Genomic DNA, 15997 nt, shown 5'->3' with positions numbered 1-15997 from the left:
TGTCCTTAGGTCGATGTCCGTCTTGATATAACAGCTGTATTAAATCTTTCTCGCATTTGTCATCTCCATGCATAACAGATCAATACGCGTGGAAAGTCTGTGTTTTTAAATACCGCAAAAGTCTATCAGACGACAACAAAACGCTCACGTGATCATTCTGATATGACGATATGTGACGTGATATATGTGTAGTAAGGGGATAACTCTTACATATTTGTTAACGAGTTATGGTCAATTGAAACTGAGAGCGATAGATTCAGTAAAACCAGATAACGTTACGCTAGCTATTGTTGAAAATTACGAAGACTTTTGGCACGGTACTGTAGTTAATAAAACCCCTAAAGGATCAGCTCCGGTAAAAAGTCTGATGACTAACATTTTATTTTTTCTAATATAGATTTTTGAAATAAGAATTCACACCAAAGTTAAATAAGGAATATAGATACTATGTTGGTGTGTTTCGATTTTGAGCTATTGTGAATCAAAGGTAGTTATTTGACATAAATTGTATTCACACGATAAGCTAAAGCAATGTCTTGTAAATAAAATGTCTTATAAGTATGAAAATAATTATATTAATCCATTATTTTTGCTTTGAACAGCTGTATAACTTACCCGTACCCCCTGAATTTTGAAGATGAAAATACCTCGTATGTTTACCATTTTTTGACAGATTCAACGCTTCACTTAAAAACATTTAATGATTAGCTTTTTTCTAAAATTTTGCAGTCAGAAAAAAAATTTCTGTTGCTGTTTCTTAAATCATCATAAAGTTAGGAGGTCAGTGTTCTTGAGTTTTGCCCCGTTACAAAATATGTTATTTTTCATCATTTATTGAGCGAATAATTTAAAATCACTTAAACTTTGCTAAAATGTAGAAAATATAGAACAATAGTTTATAATTCCTCATTAAAATGCTTACCATTTTCACCTCAGTGAACATTTAAATTACAGCATAAATTAACGTGATCGCTAAAATGTTGTCGCGCACTGGTGAGTTAAGTAAAACCAGGTGAAAATTTCATTTTCTCTACAAATAGTTAACCTAAAGTTACTGAAACGAGTCTTAAAAGAAGAACAAGTGATTATTACAAAACACTACTAACTCAAGTGCACTTTATCTCTATAGAGTAAAGTCTCAGAACAACTTGTAGTATACAACAACTACAAATCTATGTGTTCACTTCTGGTAAGATGTAAGCCTATTGAGTCCGAGAACCTGTCATTCACTCCCGCAGTCTCTGACCACTTCCTGTTTGGTATCACTTCCCACACCGTGTTGTTTACCAAAAGCATACTTTATATCAATAGGGCTGATTTCCACCATCTTCATCATTTTATTTTTATCCATAGTTATCGGATAAATATTAATATTTACAGTTTGCACTGACACGGACTCAATAACCATGCTTTCTAGTATTATCATTATCAGTGTATAATGATAGCACAACACGCGCGGCGATTCTATTGTTACGTGAATAGTCGATGGCGTAGCAACGTGGGGTCATGACCCCACTTTTGGCGGGAACATATGAATGACTCGATTCCAATCAGCTGTTCAATCGAATTCGTTGACGACGACGGGAGAGAAAAAAAATGTGTATTCTAATAAAAAAAAATATGCAACTGCCGTGGGAAAAAATAATATTCATTTACATGAAAAACTGTAAATATAAGGAATAGATGTTTATTTTGTTGAGGTTATGAGGGTATAATGATAATGGAGCCCTTGTAAATTTTATGTAACCCGGCTTCGCCGGGGTTACATAATTTACACGTGCTCCATTATCATTATACCCTCATAACCTCAACAAAATAAACATCTATTCCTTAAATAGTATTTTCAAATTTACATAATTGTTATGTTATATAAAACAATATTTTCATATCCAATGTATTGCCTAAAGAAGCCAACAAATGGATGTTGGCCTCGCTGAAATATATCAATCTATATATTTAATTCCAAATGGATACGTACTTCATCAAACCAGATAGAATTTTAAGAAACGATATTTAGTTTGACGATTTAGATATGTTACAGCAAGTACGACCCGTAAGAAATTAACCATAATGAAGTCGACAAACATGATAATCTCCAGTTAGGAGTTTCCACTCATGCTCATTAGTGTTACCTGAGATTTACCTGCGATTCTATAATGGGAACACAATTCAAGATTTTTTCCAACTCAGGAGAAACATTTGTGCACAACAAGAGTCACAATGATACAAACATCGTTAGTATCAACAAGTGTATACATACAGAAGCATCGATACATACATTTTGTGTATACAAGTCTATATGTAGATAGGATATCACATTATTTCCTTATTACTGATATGTTGATATTATTTTTACATAATTTGCTATCATTTATATTTTTTAAAATACATATTTTCATAATATATGGTATTAAACACGTTTTCCATTATACAACTTGAGTACCTTTTAAACGTGTTTCTACCAATTTGAAAAAAGGTGATTAAGTAAGTCAATATTTTGATATTGTAAATTGAGATTAACCCTTTCAATTTATCAACAGATGGGTTTGTAATATAATAGATGGGTAGGAATTTTCTGCGAATCTGACAGATATAATCGTTTGTACAAGAAACAATGATAATGGTATCCATTATCAACATTGGATACACAAAGTGGTTACAACCTCCTACCTTCACGTAATATTCTATTACATAAACCTACACGTAATATTCTATTCCATCTACCTTCACGTAATATTCTAATCCATCTATCATCACGTAATATTCTATTCCATCTACCTTCACGTAATATTCTATTCCATCTATCTTTACATAATATTCTATTCCATCTACCTTCACGTCATATTCTATTCCATCTATCATCACGCAATATTCTATTCCATCTACCTTCACGTAATATTCTATTCCATCTATCTTCACATAGTATTCTATTCCATTTATCTTCAACATAATATTCTATTCCATCTACCTTCACGTCATATTCTATTCCATCTATCTTCACATAATATTCTATTCCATTTATCTTCACGTAATATTCTATTCCATCTATCTTCACATAAGATTCTATTCCATCTATCTTCACATAATATTCTATTCCATTTATCTTCACATAATATTCTATTCCATCTACCTTCACGCAATATTCTATTCCATCTATCTTCACGTAATATTCTATTCCATTTATCTTCACGTAATATTCTATTCCATCTATCTTCACATAATATTATATTCCATCTATCTTCACATAATATTCTATTCCATCTGTCTTCACGTAATATTCTATTCCGTCTATCATCACGTAATATTCTATTCCATCTATCATCACGTAATATTCTATTCCATCTACCTTCACTTGATATTCTATTCCATCTGTCTTCACGTAATATTCTATTCCGTCTATCATCACGTAATATTCTATTCCATCTACCTTCACTTGATATTCTATTTCATCTACCTTCACGTAATATTCTATTCCATCAACCTTCACGTAATATTCTATTCCGTCTATCTTCACGTAATATTCTATTCCGTCTATTTTCACGTAATATTCTATTCCATCTATTTTCCCTTAATGTTATATTCCATCTATATTCCGGTAATATTCTATTCCATCTACCTTCACGTAATATTCTATTCCATCTACCTTCACGTAGTATTCTATTCCATCTATCTTCCCATAATATTATATTCCATCTACCATTACGTAATATTCTATTTCATCTATCTTCACATAATATTCTATTCCATCTGTCTTCACGTAATATTTTATTCCATCTATCATCACGTAATATTCTATTCCATCTACCTTCACTTGATATTCTATTTCATCTACCTTCACGTAATATTCTATTCCATCTATCTTCACATAATATTCTATTCCATCTATCTTCACATAATATTCTATTCCGTCAATCATCACGTAATATTCTATTCCATCTATCATCACGTAATATTCTATTCCATCTACCTTCACGTGATATTCTATTCCATCTGTCTTCACGTAATATTCTATTCCGTCTATCATCACGTAATATTCTATTCCATCTACCTTCACTTGATATTCTATTTCATCTACCTTCACGTAATATTCTATTCCTTCAACCTTCACGTAATATTCTATTCCGTTTATCTTCACGTAATATTCTATTCCGTCTATCTTCACGTAATATTCTATTCCGTCTATTTTCACGTAATATTCTATTCCATCTATTTTCCCTTAATGTTATATTCCACCTATATTCCGGTAATATTCTATTCCATCTACCTTCACGTAATATTCTATTCCATCTACCTTCACGTAGTATTCTATTCCATCTATCTTCCCATAATATTATATTCCATCTACCATTACGTAATATTCTATTTCATCTGTCTTTACGTAATATTCTAATCCATCTACATTCATGTAATATTCTAATCCATCTATCTTCACGTAATAAGCTATTCCATCTACACTCACGTAATATTCTATTCCATTTAATTTCCAGTAATATTCTATCCCATCTAACTTCACGTAGTATTCTATTCCATCTACCTTCACGTAATATTCTATTCCATATATCTTCACGTAATATTCCATTCCATTTATCCTCACGTAATAGTCTATTCCATCTATCATCACGTAATATTATATTCCATCTATCTTCACGTAATATTCTATTTCGTCTATCTTCACGTAAATATTCTTTTCCATCAACCTTCACGTAATATTCTATTCCCGTCTATCTTCACGTAATATTCTATTCCATCAACCTTCACGTAATATTCTATTCCGTCTATCTTCACGTAATATTCTATTTCATCTACCTTCGCGTAATATTCTATTCCACCAACCTTCACGTAATATTCTATTCCGTCTATCTTCACGTAATATTCTATTCCACCAACCTTCACGTAATATTCTATTCCGTCTATCTTCACGTAATATTCTATTCCATCAAACCTTCACGTAATATTCTATTCCGTCTACCTTCACGTAATATTATATTTCATCTACCTTCGCGTAATATTCTATTCCATCTATCTTTACGTAATATTCTATTTCATCTACCTTCACGTAATATTCTATTACATCTATCATCACGTAATATTCTATCCCATCTATCTTCCCATAATATTCTATTCCATCTACCATCACGTAGTATTCTATTCCATCTATCTTCCCGTAATATTCTAATCCATTTACTTTCATGTATAATTCTAATCCATCTATCTTCACGTGATAAGCTATTCCATATACCCTCACGTAATATCTATTCCATCTATCTTCATGTAATAATTCCATCTATCTTCACGTAATATTATATTCCATCTATCTTCACGTAATATTCTAATCCATCTATATTCAAGTTATATTCTAATCCATCTACTTTCACGTAATATTCTACTCCATCTACCTTCACGTAATATTCTATTCCACCTATCTTCACGTAATATTCTAATCCATCTATCTTCCCGTAATATTCTATTTTATCTACAATCACGTAATATTCTATTCCATCTATCTTCACGTAATATTCTAATCCATCTACTTTCAGAACCAGTATTTACTGCAGGATAATTTAAGGAGATGAAAATCAGAGTATACTGAGAAAAACCACTGACCAGCAGTCAATACCTGGCACCTACCCAACATGGGATTCAAACTCGTAACGCAAAGGTAGAGGGTTTGAGGTAAATGTGTCGAGACATCTTCACCACTTGGCCACTGCAGCTCTGACTATCATATGATAATTATATACAAGACATTTAAAAATCGTTAATGTCATACCATTATTTAAATTAAATATCGGAATCAGTATTTATTGCAGGATCATTTATTAATGGGGAGATGATTGAGAAAAGTCAGAGCACATAGAGAAAGACCACTGACAAGCAGTCAGTACATGAGATTCAAAACTCGTAACCCAAATATATCTTATTAAATCACTCGACCCAAAACAACTCCATCTTCTAAATAATGTAAACCAGTGCGTCCTAATAAGTGACAATTACTGATGAAAGTACGGAAATCAAAATTGAAACTTGTAATTAAAAGGACAATTAAGTGAGGCTTATTCTGTTAACACATAACTACGAGGCAAAATATGGCATAAATGTATTGTTCTACATTCCTTATTAAACATGCAGCATAAAAATATTGACAAATTCTGTGTCATTGTTAAGTATTCTATTTGATGCCGTTGGAATTCCAAATGGTATGGCAATAAATAGCCATGGCCACCGATGAGTTGATGAAATTGGTTTTTCGACAGGAATATGTAGTGCCTAATAAGGTAAACACACTATTGCAAGAGTGATTTGAGTAGTTCCTGGACAAAAGTTGTATTACTCCCTGAGCAAGGGCCATGGTTCGGTATACAAGATGTCCGACCACAATGTGTAATGGCACATCACATTTTTAATCCCTGAAGCCATATTTGCGCGGCACAAGATATATAGAAAAGGGAAGGCAATAAATTTGGACTGAAACCAAAAAGAGGGTGGGACTCTGTATAGTTATGGTAAATATTGCATCATGAAAATTGGGTTTTACAAAATGCAAATTACTTCTTTTGAAAAATTGCAGAGCGTTATGATCCTTTATGTCTCTCATTTTATCTGCAACACCGCTTACGGTGTTGCCCCACTAGTATGAAATGAGAGACGCAAGGTGTGATAACAGAGTTATCGTTCATTCGGAACGAATGTTAACCACGTCAACTTTAACCTACCAACACGCTTTTAACCGCAAGTTGGGTAATAAGGAAATTGACAGAAAATTTCTAATAATATTAATATTAATAATAATATATCAAATGTATTTGCTCACATCGTAATATTTTCCTATCGCAACTGTTACAGGAAATTCTTATTATCTGGTATCGAGCTCTATGTCTGATTAATCTCGATATTAGTGCTGAAAAATACCTTGTTTATTGATATTGTTTTGCTACTTTTTTTGAGTTTAAATTCGCAAATTCGAAAGGCGTCAGAACGCTTGTTTTCAACCGGAATCGTACCGAAGTGATAGAGACCTTCCAAGTGAATATTTGCATCGGAGGAACAGGGACATAAAAATTGATTTTCTCAAAACGTAAGTAAATTAAAATACATTAATTTTGCTGGAACACTTAAAAAATCATTCTGATTTCGGAACAGTTGGAATTATGAAGATACCGCTAACAGTATTTTTATTATTATTATATATTATGTAAGTTAATTAGTTATGCAGTTGGTGGGCTTGAGCAAGCATCTAATGAGATTTGTCTCAAAATCATCGAGGAAAGAGAGCTACACATGGAAATCTCACAAGTTCACTGGACAAGTTAGGCTGGCGTATTTATTTCTAAATAAAACTAACAATATCCACGTGGTAACCACGTGCATCAGCACGTGGCTTATTTATGCTTGAATGGAATTCCACCTCTTAAGTTTTACCATCCTTTTGCATTGGTTTAAACAAAAAGTCATATAAACAAACCTACATAACGCCACTATATAATATGTTCGCATCTGAAAAAGGAAATCGCTGAAATCAAACCTAGTCCTATTATGTACGAATAGATGAAATATTTTCCTACCAGAACCTTGAACTGAAACGCATTACCGGTGTAATAAATATAAAATGCGAACTGTATCTTATAACAAGAAACCTTGTCAAGACATCAGTTTATGATACAACTATGATCTGGATGTTCGATATACATTGAAATTGAAGACGTCGATCAATATAAGTTTGCTTAACGTTTTGGCATTATTTTAAGATAAAGAGTCATTATTTATCTTAATCTCAAAACATCAACATGTTTAAGTCAACATTATTTACGTGGTTAGTCTGGTTCACTCAAGTTGATATCAAAATCCCTTCTCGACTCGCAAAAGAGACTCGGAAGATCCCATGTCTGATGCATACATGTCTAACAAATTTGTGTGTAGTTTCCATACATTCCCAAAAAAATGTTATGATTTTGCTTTATTCCTAATGAAAAGATTATCCTTTAAGCGAGTTCACTGAATGCTGGGTGTCAATTGTTTTGACGTTTTGTGCATTGTAGCCTTAATCTCATTCTTTACATTCAATTTAAAAGATTTTACGGTCAATTAAATACCATGGATACACAAGTATAGTGTTTGCATGAGTGTGATATACCTAACACCCAAACAGTCAAATGTAAAATAAAATGCTATTGATAAAGTTTTCTTCCACACTTCACATACATATCTAATGGTCGCTAGAGAAAAGATAACTCTATCTATCACTGGGGAGTGTAAACTCAAACGCACTAGAAAACTGTGTGTCGTCATCAATACAATGAGGTAAAACCGCAACGTGACGATGACTGTGATAATGGCATGATGAACAATGAATAAAATCTCATTATTTTTTTCTACTATGTATGGAAGTAAATGAATCCAGAATGGATCTGACAAGTGGACAGATGTATTTCTCCTATACTTCACAATAATACCCCGTGTGTACTAGGGAAAAGATTACTCTATCGTACACTGGGGATTGTATGACAGCTCACACCCGCTAGATAATAATGTGACGTCATCAATACATGCCACGGCGTGCATTGTCGATGTATTTTTTTAAATATGGATGGAAGAAAAAGAATCAAACATTGGTTGGTCAAAGGGACAGTGATATATCAACCCTCGAGAAAGCTTTTTGGCCGCTAACCCTCGGCAAGCCTCGGGTTGACATGCCAAAATCTTTCACTCTGATTTAGATATCCCTGTCCACTTGAAAAACCTATGTAAGTTCTTTTAATCATCTTTTCTTAAAAAAGGATATTCTGTGGTTGCTAGAGAAAAAGATAACTCTACCTTGCACAGAGGTGTATAAGACAGCTAACACACACAAGACAATTACGTGACGTCATCAATGCATGCGGCGTTACCGTGGCATGCATTGTCGATGAAGTCATCAATTTCGAATACAGAATGACGTTCCTGTGATAATCAAACACAGGTCTGGTAAGCGGACAAAGATATCTCTTATGAAATATTTTGGCCGTCAACAATCCTCAGCAAGTATCGGGTGTTAACGATCCACAATCTTTCACTCTGGTTGCGATATATCACTGTCCACTTGACAGACCCATGTAATAGTCTCTTAGGTATATATCAAGTAATTGTTTGTTGTGCAAAAATGCAAGAATATACGTATAGCTAATTTTATGTACTGACACATATAGAAGTAATTGTGTACAATTTAAGTAAGAGATTGTTCCCTTTGCTTGACTGTCCCTTATTTGGGGTACCGTATGACGTCACCTTTTGTAAAAGAATCTTGATTGGCTAAGCCATCAGCCCTTCATCTAAGAAAAATTTTCACGGGCGCCATATTGGCATACATTTTGTGCAACATTTTATTGATAATAACTCAACAAATTGCCAAAAAAAAAAAAAAAAAAAATTGTGTTTTTTGAGCTTTCCGGATCAACTTGTCATGATGTTTTTGACTTTACTCTACGTCTTCGCCGTTCCGGTTGGACAACCAGGAGTGTAAACAACGAACAGCCTGGCGTGCAGATTTCCCGATTTGTGTGAAGTCCTTCGACAGCCACCAAAGCCAGAAAGTTTCATTGAGAACAAATACAATTAACGTGTATATATATATATATTATAAGCGAATGAGTAGTAATGTGTATCGTTGTTTGATACTAGGGAAATAGTTTTTACGTCGTCTGGAAAGATCCCTTCATACAAGAAGCAGGCCTATCGCCTGATTTCAATTTAGCACAAGCGGAGATTCAGTCTTGTGGGATACCCAGATGGCTACTGTACACAAAACTTAGTAGAATAGCTCTAAAATGTACATCGAACAATCTTTATTTTCATTGCAACCACACGTGATAATTCTACAGATCTGTGGCAATGATTTGTGTGATAAATCTACGGCGCCCTGTTACAGATCAGGTTGGGGGAAATCTGCCATATTCAGCTATATAGCTGATATCAGCTACTCTAGCTCATAACAGCTACTATCAATAGCTCATTTCAGCTATTCGGAAACAATATGTTTGTCGACGTGTCAAATACACAAAGTCGCACGTGCGCCACAAAATTATCGGGTACCCACATGCATCAAAACTCCGTATATAAAACAAGTTTTCGCGAATGTTACCACGTCATTTTTAACGTAGAAGACGGAGAAGTACCCTGAAAGACGAGAAAATGGTAAGGGTACCTCGACATAAACTAATTTTGTGTTTAAATATGTACATAATATATTGTCAAAACCAAAACAACTGATTACCTGACATGTCACTGCTTCACCATGCATGGTATACCGGAAGCTGCAGTTCGCTGTCTAATTACGGGAGACGGACGATGGGAAATCCGCATCTTCCAGTGTTATATCTACGGTGGCCCAAACACGAAACAAAAATGAAAATTATTTTCGTACAAATATTATTTTGTTGCCTTTGTCATAATTCTTACCAAACTTATCAAATTATTTTCATTGTGACAAGAAACGCCAGTAGATGGATAAATATTTTAAAACATTGGAAATAAATAATTAATAATTAAAAGGTAAATATGTTTGAAATCGATATATTTTTAAATAAAAAAAAACTTGATACATATATTAATGCGCGGGTACATTAAAAACAATAATTTTCTTTTATATAATTCAGGACAGCATTCGCTTTTGTGGAAAACAAGCCAGAAAATCAAATCCCGGTAAAAACACAAAGGGCCAGAAAAAGAGGGGAACAGTGGTGAAAGGGAAAAGATCAACTGATTTTATACATGATGCAAAGAAAAGGAACGATGCTATATACAGCCGTCGCATCACCGTTTTGAGCAAAGTAAATATTAAATGTTTTTTCATATTAATTCAAATATACCTTCATCCACAGATGCCACATCAAAAGATTCCAAACGCCATGCAGGCCTCCTTATAAAAACTTATAAGTACAGGCTTGGTAGCATTCTTAATTTCCCTCTCCCATTTCTTATGCAGAGACTCGTACATGTCAAGATCTGTATCGGCTTCGTCTTGGATCTGCTGAAGTATGCCTCTTATCATGCTCCCGATCTCAGCCTTGGTTTTGTTGTCAATTTTTTGGTATGATACTTTGTCATTAGCCAATATGAAGACTGGCTCTAGGTTAGTTGCCGTTTTTTAGCTCATCTAAGTAAAATAAAAGAAAGATAATATTTGTTTACGTCTTATAACGGTTGAGTACAGTATTTTATGAATCTCTACACCATTAAAAAACAATATAATACAGATGATTTACAGTACATTTCGCAAAAATGTCGTCAATATAATCAACAATGATGAACTTACTTGTAGGCTTCAATTTCGGCCAGATAACTTAACCGATTGCCTTTACACTTGGCGGAAAAATCTGCGAGATCAGCATCCAGTGCTATACCACTCAGAGATTGGTGATTTCGAGCTTGGCACGGTGCGAGTAGATACTCAGACTCTCTTATATGTTTCCGCCACTCTGTAATCTCTACGTTGGAATTACAATGATATATTGAATCCTTGCTTTCCTTGACACCAAGTGTTTGGTTGAAATCAATCTCAATCTGTAAATATTCAAACAAATTTGGTTTTGTAGGGCAAAGAACTCCACGAGATTACGGGATGCGAAGTAATGATTATCGTACGGACGCCAAATGGAAAGACCTTCCATTATAATACACCATTTTTCGAGCAGGTAATAAATATACATATAAATGATTATCAAAATTCACTTAATGTGGTAGTCTCACATTCTGCAAAATTTTCCCGTACTTCAATATTTTTCATATATAATTTATGAAGTAAATATGTTGTTATGCATCTTCTGTCAAAGTTTCCAAGAAAGTAAACCATCCATTTATCTCCCCTATTATATAACTTATACTTTTTACACATTCACTGTAGGTATTTCTATTACATATATAGCCTATTAATTACAGATGCGTTTTAATTAATTTCACAGAACACTAACACCATCACTGAGCAGATGAAGGAGCCAGACCTATTACAACAGACTGATGTCATTGAGCCGATGGATACCGACGTGCTGACGGGACCATCACCTGATAACACCGACACCCAGAGGAATTTCCCATCACTGATCACACCGACACTGACAGAATTTCTCCATCACACACCGCAGATCACTCACTTTCTCCAACGCGCAGTCCATGCCCACCACCCTCTCTCTGTAAAAATTATTTTCCCTCTCCCAAACCGATCCGTTTTTCCCCTTCTCAAAAAAAACCCAAAAACAACTACACAGCTTATCTACAGAAACAAACTCTCACAAACAGACAGAATCCTAACTAAAACGCCAGAGGTGTGCAACATATGCCTTTCACCGACAGAACGTGGTTATTGGATTGGGTGTGACCACCGATTATGTGATTACTGGTGCCATGATCAGTGTTGTGGGTTTTTTTTTTAAAAATAAAAAACACAGTTTAAAAAATGTTAAATATTTGTGTCCATTTCACCGATAATATACTCTTACATGTAATGAAAAAATAAATGATGTGAACTACTTGTAATTCTGAGTTGTATGGTTTATATGGTTTTATTTCAGAAAGATGACGACTGGATTTCAATTCAATTATTGAATTATTAATTATTATCAAAGGGACAATTCACTCAGGCTAATTCTTTTACACAGCAAAGAAGTAAAATATAGCATAAATGTATTGTTCTACATTTCATACGAAACATATAACATGAAATATTGACAAATTCCACGCCATTGTTAAGTATTTTGATTGATACCGTTGAAATTACAAATGTTTGTTTTGTCTCACTGAATGTTATGTGTTCTCTCCCCTTGTGCGGAGCTCTCCAAAAAGGAGGTGAACAAAAAAGTTATGGAAAGAACGAAGATGGTTTGTTTTTCAACCTCTCAGCCAAGCGACAAGAGATTAGTATTGAGAGCGATTTGAGTAGTTCTAAAAGTTGGATTACACAATGAGCCAGGGACAGGGTACCTTTTTCAGGCGGTCAAGATTACGGCATACTCTTAGCCAGTGGTCCTGTGACGGGGATCCGGGTGGCAGCCACATCTTCGATGCCCGATTGTTTGCCTCTAGGATGAAATCGCACCCCTCTCCTTTGCTTGGATGACCGGACACTGTGAAAGACTCATGGTCGTTGATGTAATTAGCAATTTCTGGCGGTGCTAATACGCGGGACTTCAGGTCTAGGAAATCAATGCGCTGGTAATTGATTTTATGCAATCCATAGAAGAGAGGCGACAACTTCATCCTTGAAGCCAACATGACCCTGCTGTTGTTGCGTCGGACACCAGCACGAAAGTAATGGAGTGCCACACCATATGTGAAGATACACTCCAACAGAAACCTAAATAATGATAAATAAAAGCGGAGATGCATTTCACACAGCATATAACAAGGAGGATATGAAATTAACAAACATGGTAATTTCACTTCAGAAACGACAAGAACAATACAGTAAAGGTTATCGTGACTGGTGATTACCTGTAATTTGGATTCACAGCATCTTGACTCCAGGAGAAGAAACCATCGGCACTAGGTTCAGTTCCGCTGTCCAAACATGTTCTTACGTATGGTAAGAGAAGTTCGTCACCTGAAAACAAGATTAAAACAGTAAAATTGGAGTTATATTGAACCAGAACATAAATTATTACAATGTTCGTGTATTTCATCATACCTAATCCATACAGCAAAATCTCGATCATTTGCCAGGCCTTATGGTGGTCGTTTGCCTGTTTACAAGCGTTGAGGGCTTTTGGAGTCCGGAAACCCAGCATTTTGGCAAGGTCCTCCCCAACAACGTCCCATGTCAATTTGATGAAAGCTGAAACATAGAAGAGAAAATATGAAACTATTAAAACTTTGAACATGGATTTTAAAAAGCCATAAGTGAAAAATAGAGTCACACTACTGCAACAAATTTCAAAATAATTCTTGGGTGAAAATGAAGCAAATGAAGCAAATAACCAATTAGCCTACCTTTCGTCAAGTTTATTTCGTAATGACCAAGTCCGGGCTGTAGAAGGATGTCGTGAAGCTCTTCATTTGCGTCTATGACCTTCGATGCAAGATGGTATGGCAGGCCGTCACAACCAATTATGGTCCAATGCCGATCATGTGCTATTGCCGTTTGTTTTAGCTGCAAAAGGACTTCTTTGATCGCATCTAGAGAACAAGGATTGACGCCAATGGGATCCCCCATCATAACAGTTGGTGGTTCATTGTGTGAATGGTTAACGATATTGTACACATCTATATTGTGTTTGGACTTCTCTCGACTAACGCGGGGTCTTTCTTAAGTCGCTTACGTTTTTTTATTTCAACATCAATACAATCACAAAATTCGCCATCGTTGTTTTCCTGTTGGCCTAACACATGTTGAATCCGTTGTTGGAGGAATTGAGCGCGCAAATTCCTAAAAATGGAGTCGCATGTTTGGCCTAAGAGCAAAATTTTGGACACTGCATCTTTGTTACTTGCATTGTACAGCCATGTTCTTTGGAGAAAGATTAAGATTGTTTTGAAGGTGTGATGTAGGAGATGGAATAAAAATGGACCACTGTAGTTTGTTATGCTCATAAGAGCTTTCGCATCGTGACGGAGGCGCCAGTTACGTCCCAAAACTTGATTATTATCAAATTAGGTAATTATATCACAATTGTCCGGTACACGGATTGGCTGAGCAGAATTAGCATTAATCCATTTTAGAATGGTTTGGTAACTACCACAGGGACCTAATACAGAGTTCAATAGACAGGCATTCTTGCTTCCGGTTATGAAATATGTAAGGAGGTTTTTGCAAAAAGACAATGGCAACACCAGAGTTTGTGCAACGAAGTGCATACACACTTTCCACAACAATCAAAAATCGAGACAATGTTTTTTTCCTGATGCTCCAAAGAAATCTACATTACAAAGGGCACAAAGAAAGTTGATCAATATCTGGTTCCTTTTCCTTAACCATTCGTGGCTAAAACACATTCAGCAAAGTTTTCGGACATATAATCATGAGAAATGTTTTTTGTATCGTCAGTGAGTTCATTAAATTGACATTTACCCAATGCAGTAGACAGCCTCAATAAATCATTTTTACAAATTTCATTTGTTCTGTATTGCCGTAATGACCTCGTTGACGAGTGTTGATTTGTTGTTTAAAAAAATTCTGTTCACAGTAAATTGCGCATTGAGTACATAAATAATTGGCTCTTTGTCCTAAATAATCAAGTTCTTTCAATCTATTTACAACTGCAACTTTATACTTTTTTGAAGAGATCTTATAGATTTTAAAATTTTGTTGATCAGTGCAGAAATCACCATGCTTGTTACAGCTGCATTCTGGCATTTTTAGTCTAAAAAAAAAAGAACACAAAAATATAGTAAAGATTATGTCGCATATTATGATAAATATATATGTTATTCACTTGTAAATACGCATTGATTAACTTTAATCGCACAATATTTTGTAATAAAACGTAAAATTGTAGTGATTTTGTTGATTTTTTAATGACTAATTCAATCACCAATGATATTTTAAGATTACGGTTTACATTTATGTGCATCCGTATTTTTACAGCATTGACCCGATTCGGATTCCTAATCTGGGTCGTTTTTCAGCTTAGACTACTTCCGCATCCGGGTACTTGCAGCAGAGAGAAATGTTTGGGTGTCATGGAAGGTGGAGATGGCAGATATATGTGCAGATATTAAGTTAACTTACTTCAAATTGGAATGCAGGTGAGCATGGTGGTCACTTTCTATGATAGTTGTGTATTTCTTCAACCGCTGCAGGAAAAATGACGTGGTAACATTCGCGAAACTTGTTTATATACAGAGTTTGATGCATGTGGGTACCCGATAATTTTGTGGCGCACGTGCGACTTTGTGTATTTGACACGTCGACAAACATATTGTTTCCGAATAGCTGAAATGAGCTATTGATAGTAGCTGTTATGAGCTAGAGTAGCTGATATCAGCTATATAGCTGAATATGGCAGATTTCCCCAACCTGCAGATTGTCCGTTTT

At 34.8% G+C, this 15997-nt stretch overlaps 1 protein-coding gene across 1 annotated transcript; it reads right to left on the bottom strand.

Annotated features, from left to right (window-relative positions):
• Window positions 1-4692: 4692 nt before the first annotated feature.
• On the bottom strand, window positions 4693-14450 carry LOC138330637 (uncharacterized). The gene is made up of 6 exons (XM_069278189.1): window positions 13954-14450; window positions 13652-13798; window positions 13459-13567; window positions 12949-13321; window positions 11288-11535; window positions 4693-4942 (listed from the first exon to the last, which is right to left on the bottom strand). The coding sequence occupies exons 1-6, from the start codon at window positions 14177-14179 to the stop codon at window positions 4693-4695; spliced, it is 1353 nt and encodes a 450-aa protein (XP_069134290.1). The 5' UTR covers window positions 14180-14450.
• Window positions 14451-15997: the final 1547 nt, after the last annotated feature.

The sequence above is a fragment of the Argopecten irradians genome, chromosome 9 (assembly GCF_041381155.1).
Source record: "Argopecten irradians isolate NY chromosome 9, Ai_NY, whole genome shotgun sequence".
Taxonomy (NCBI): domain Eukaryota; kingdom Metazoa; phylum Mollusca; class Bivalvia; order Pectinida; family Pectinidae; genus Argopecten; species Argopecten irradians.
The sequence above is the reverse complement of the archived record's forward strand: the minus strand, read 5'-3'. Positions and strand labels throughout refer to the sequence as shown.

Coding starts and splice junctions, on each gene's coding strand:
- LOC138330637 (XM_069278189.1), bottom strand. CDS start 14,179: ATGATGGGGGATCCCATTGGCGTCAATCCTTGTTCTCTAGATGCGATC. Junction 13,799..13,953: donor CGAAATAAACTTGACGAAAG/GTAGGCTAATTG, acceptor TCTATGTTTCAG/CTTTCATCAAATTGACATGG. Junction 4,943..11,287: donor GCCGAAATTGAAGCCTACAA/GTAAGTTCATCA, acceptor TATTACGTGAAG/GTTTGATGGAATAGAATATT.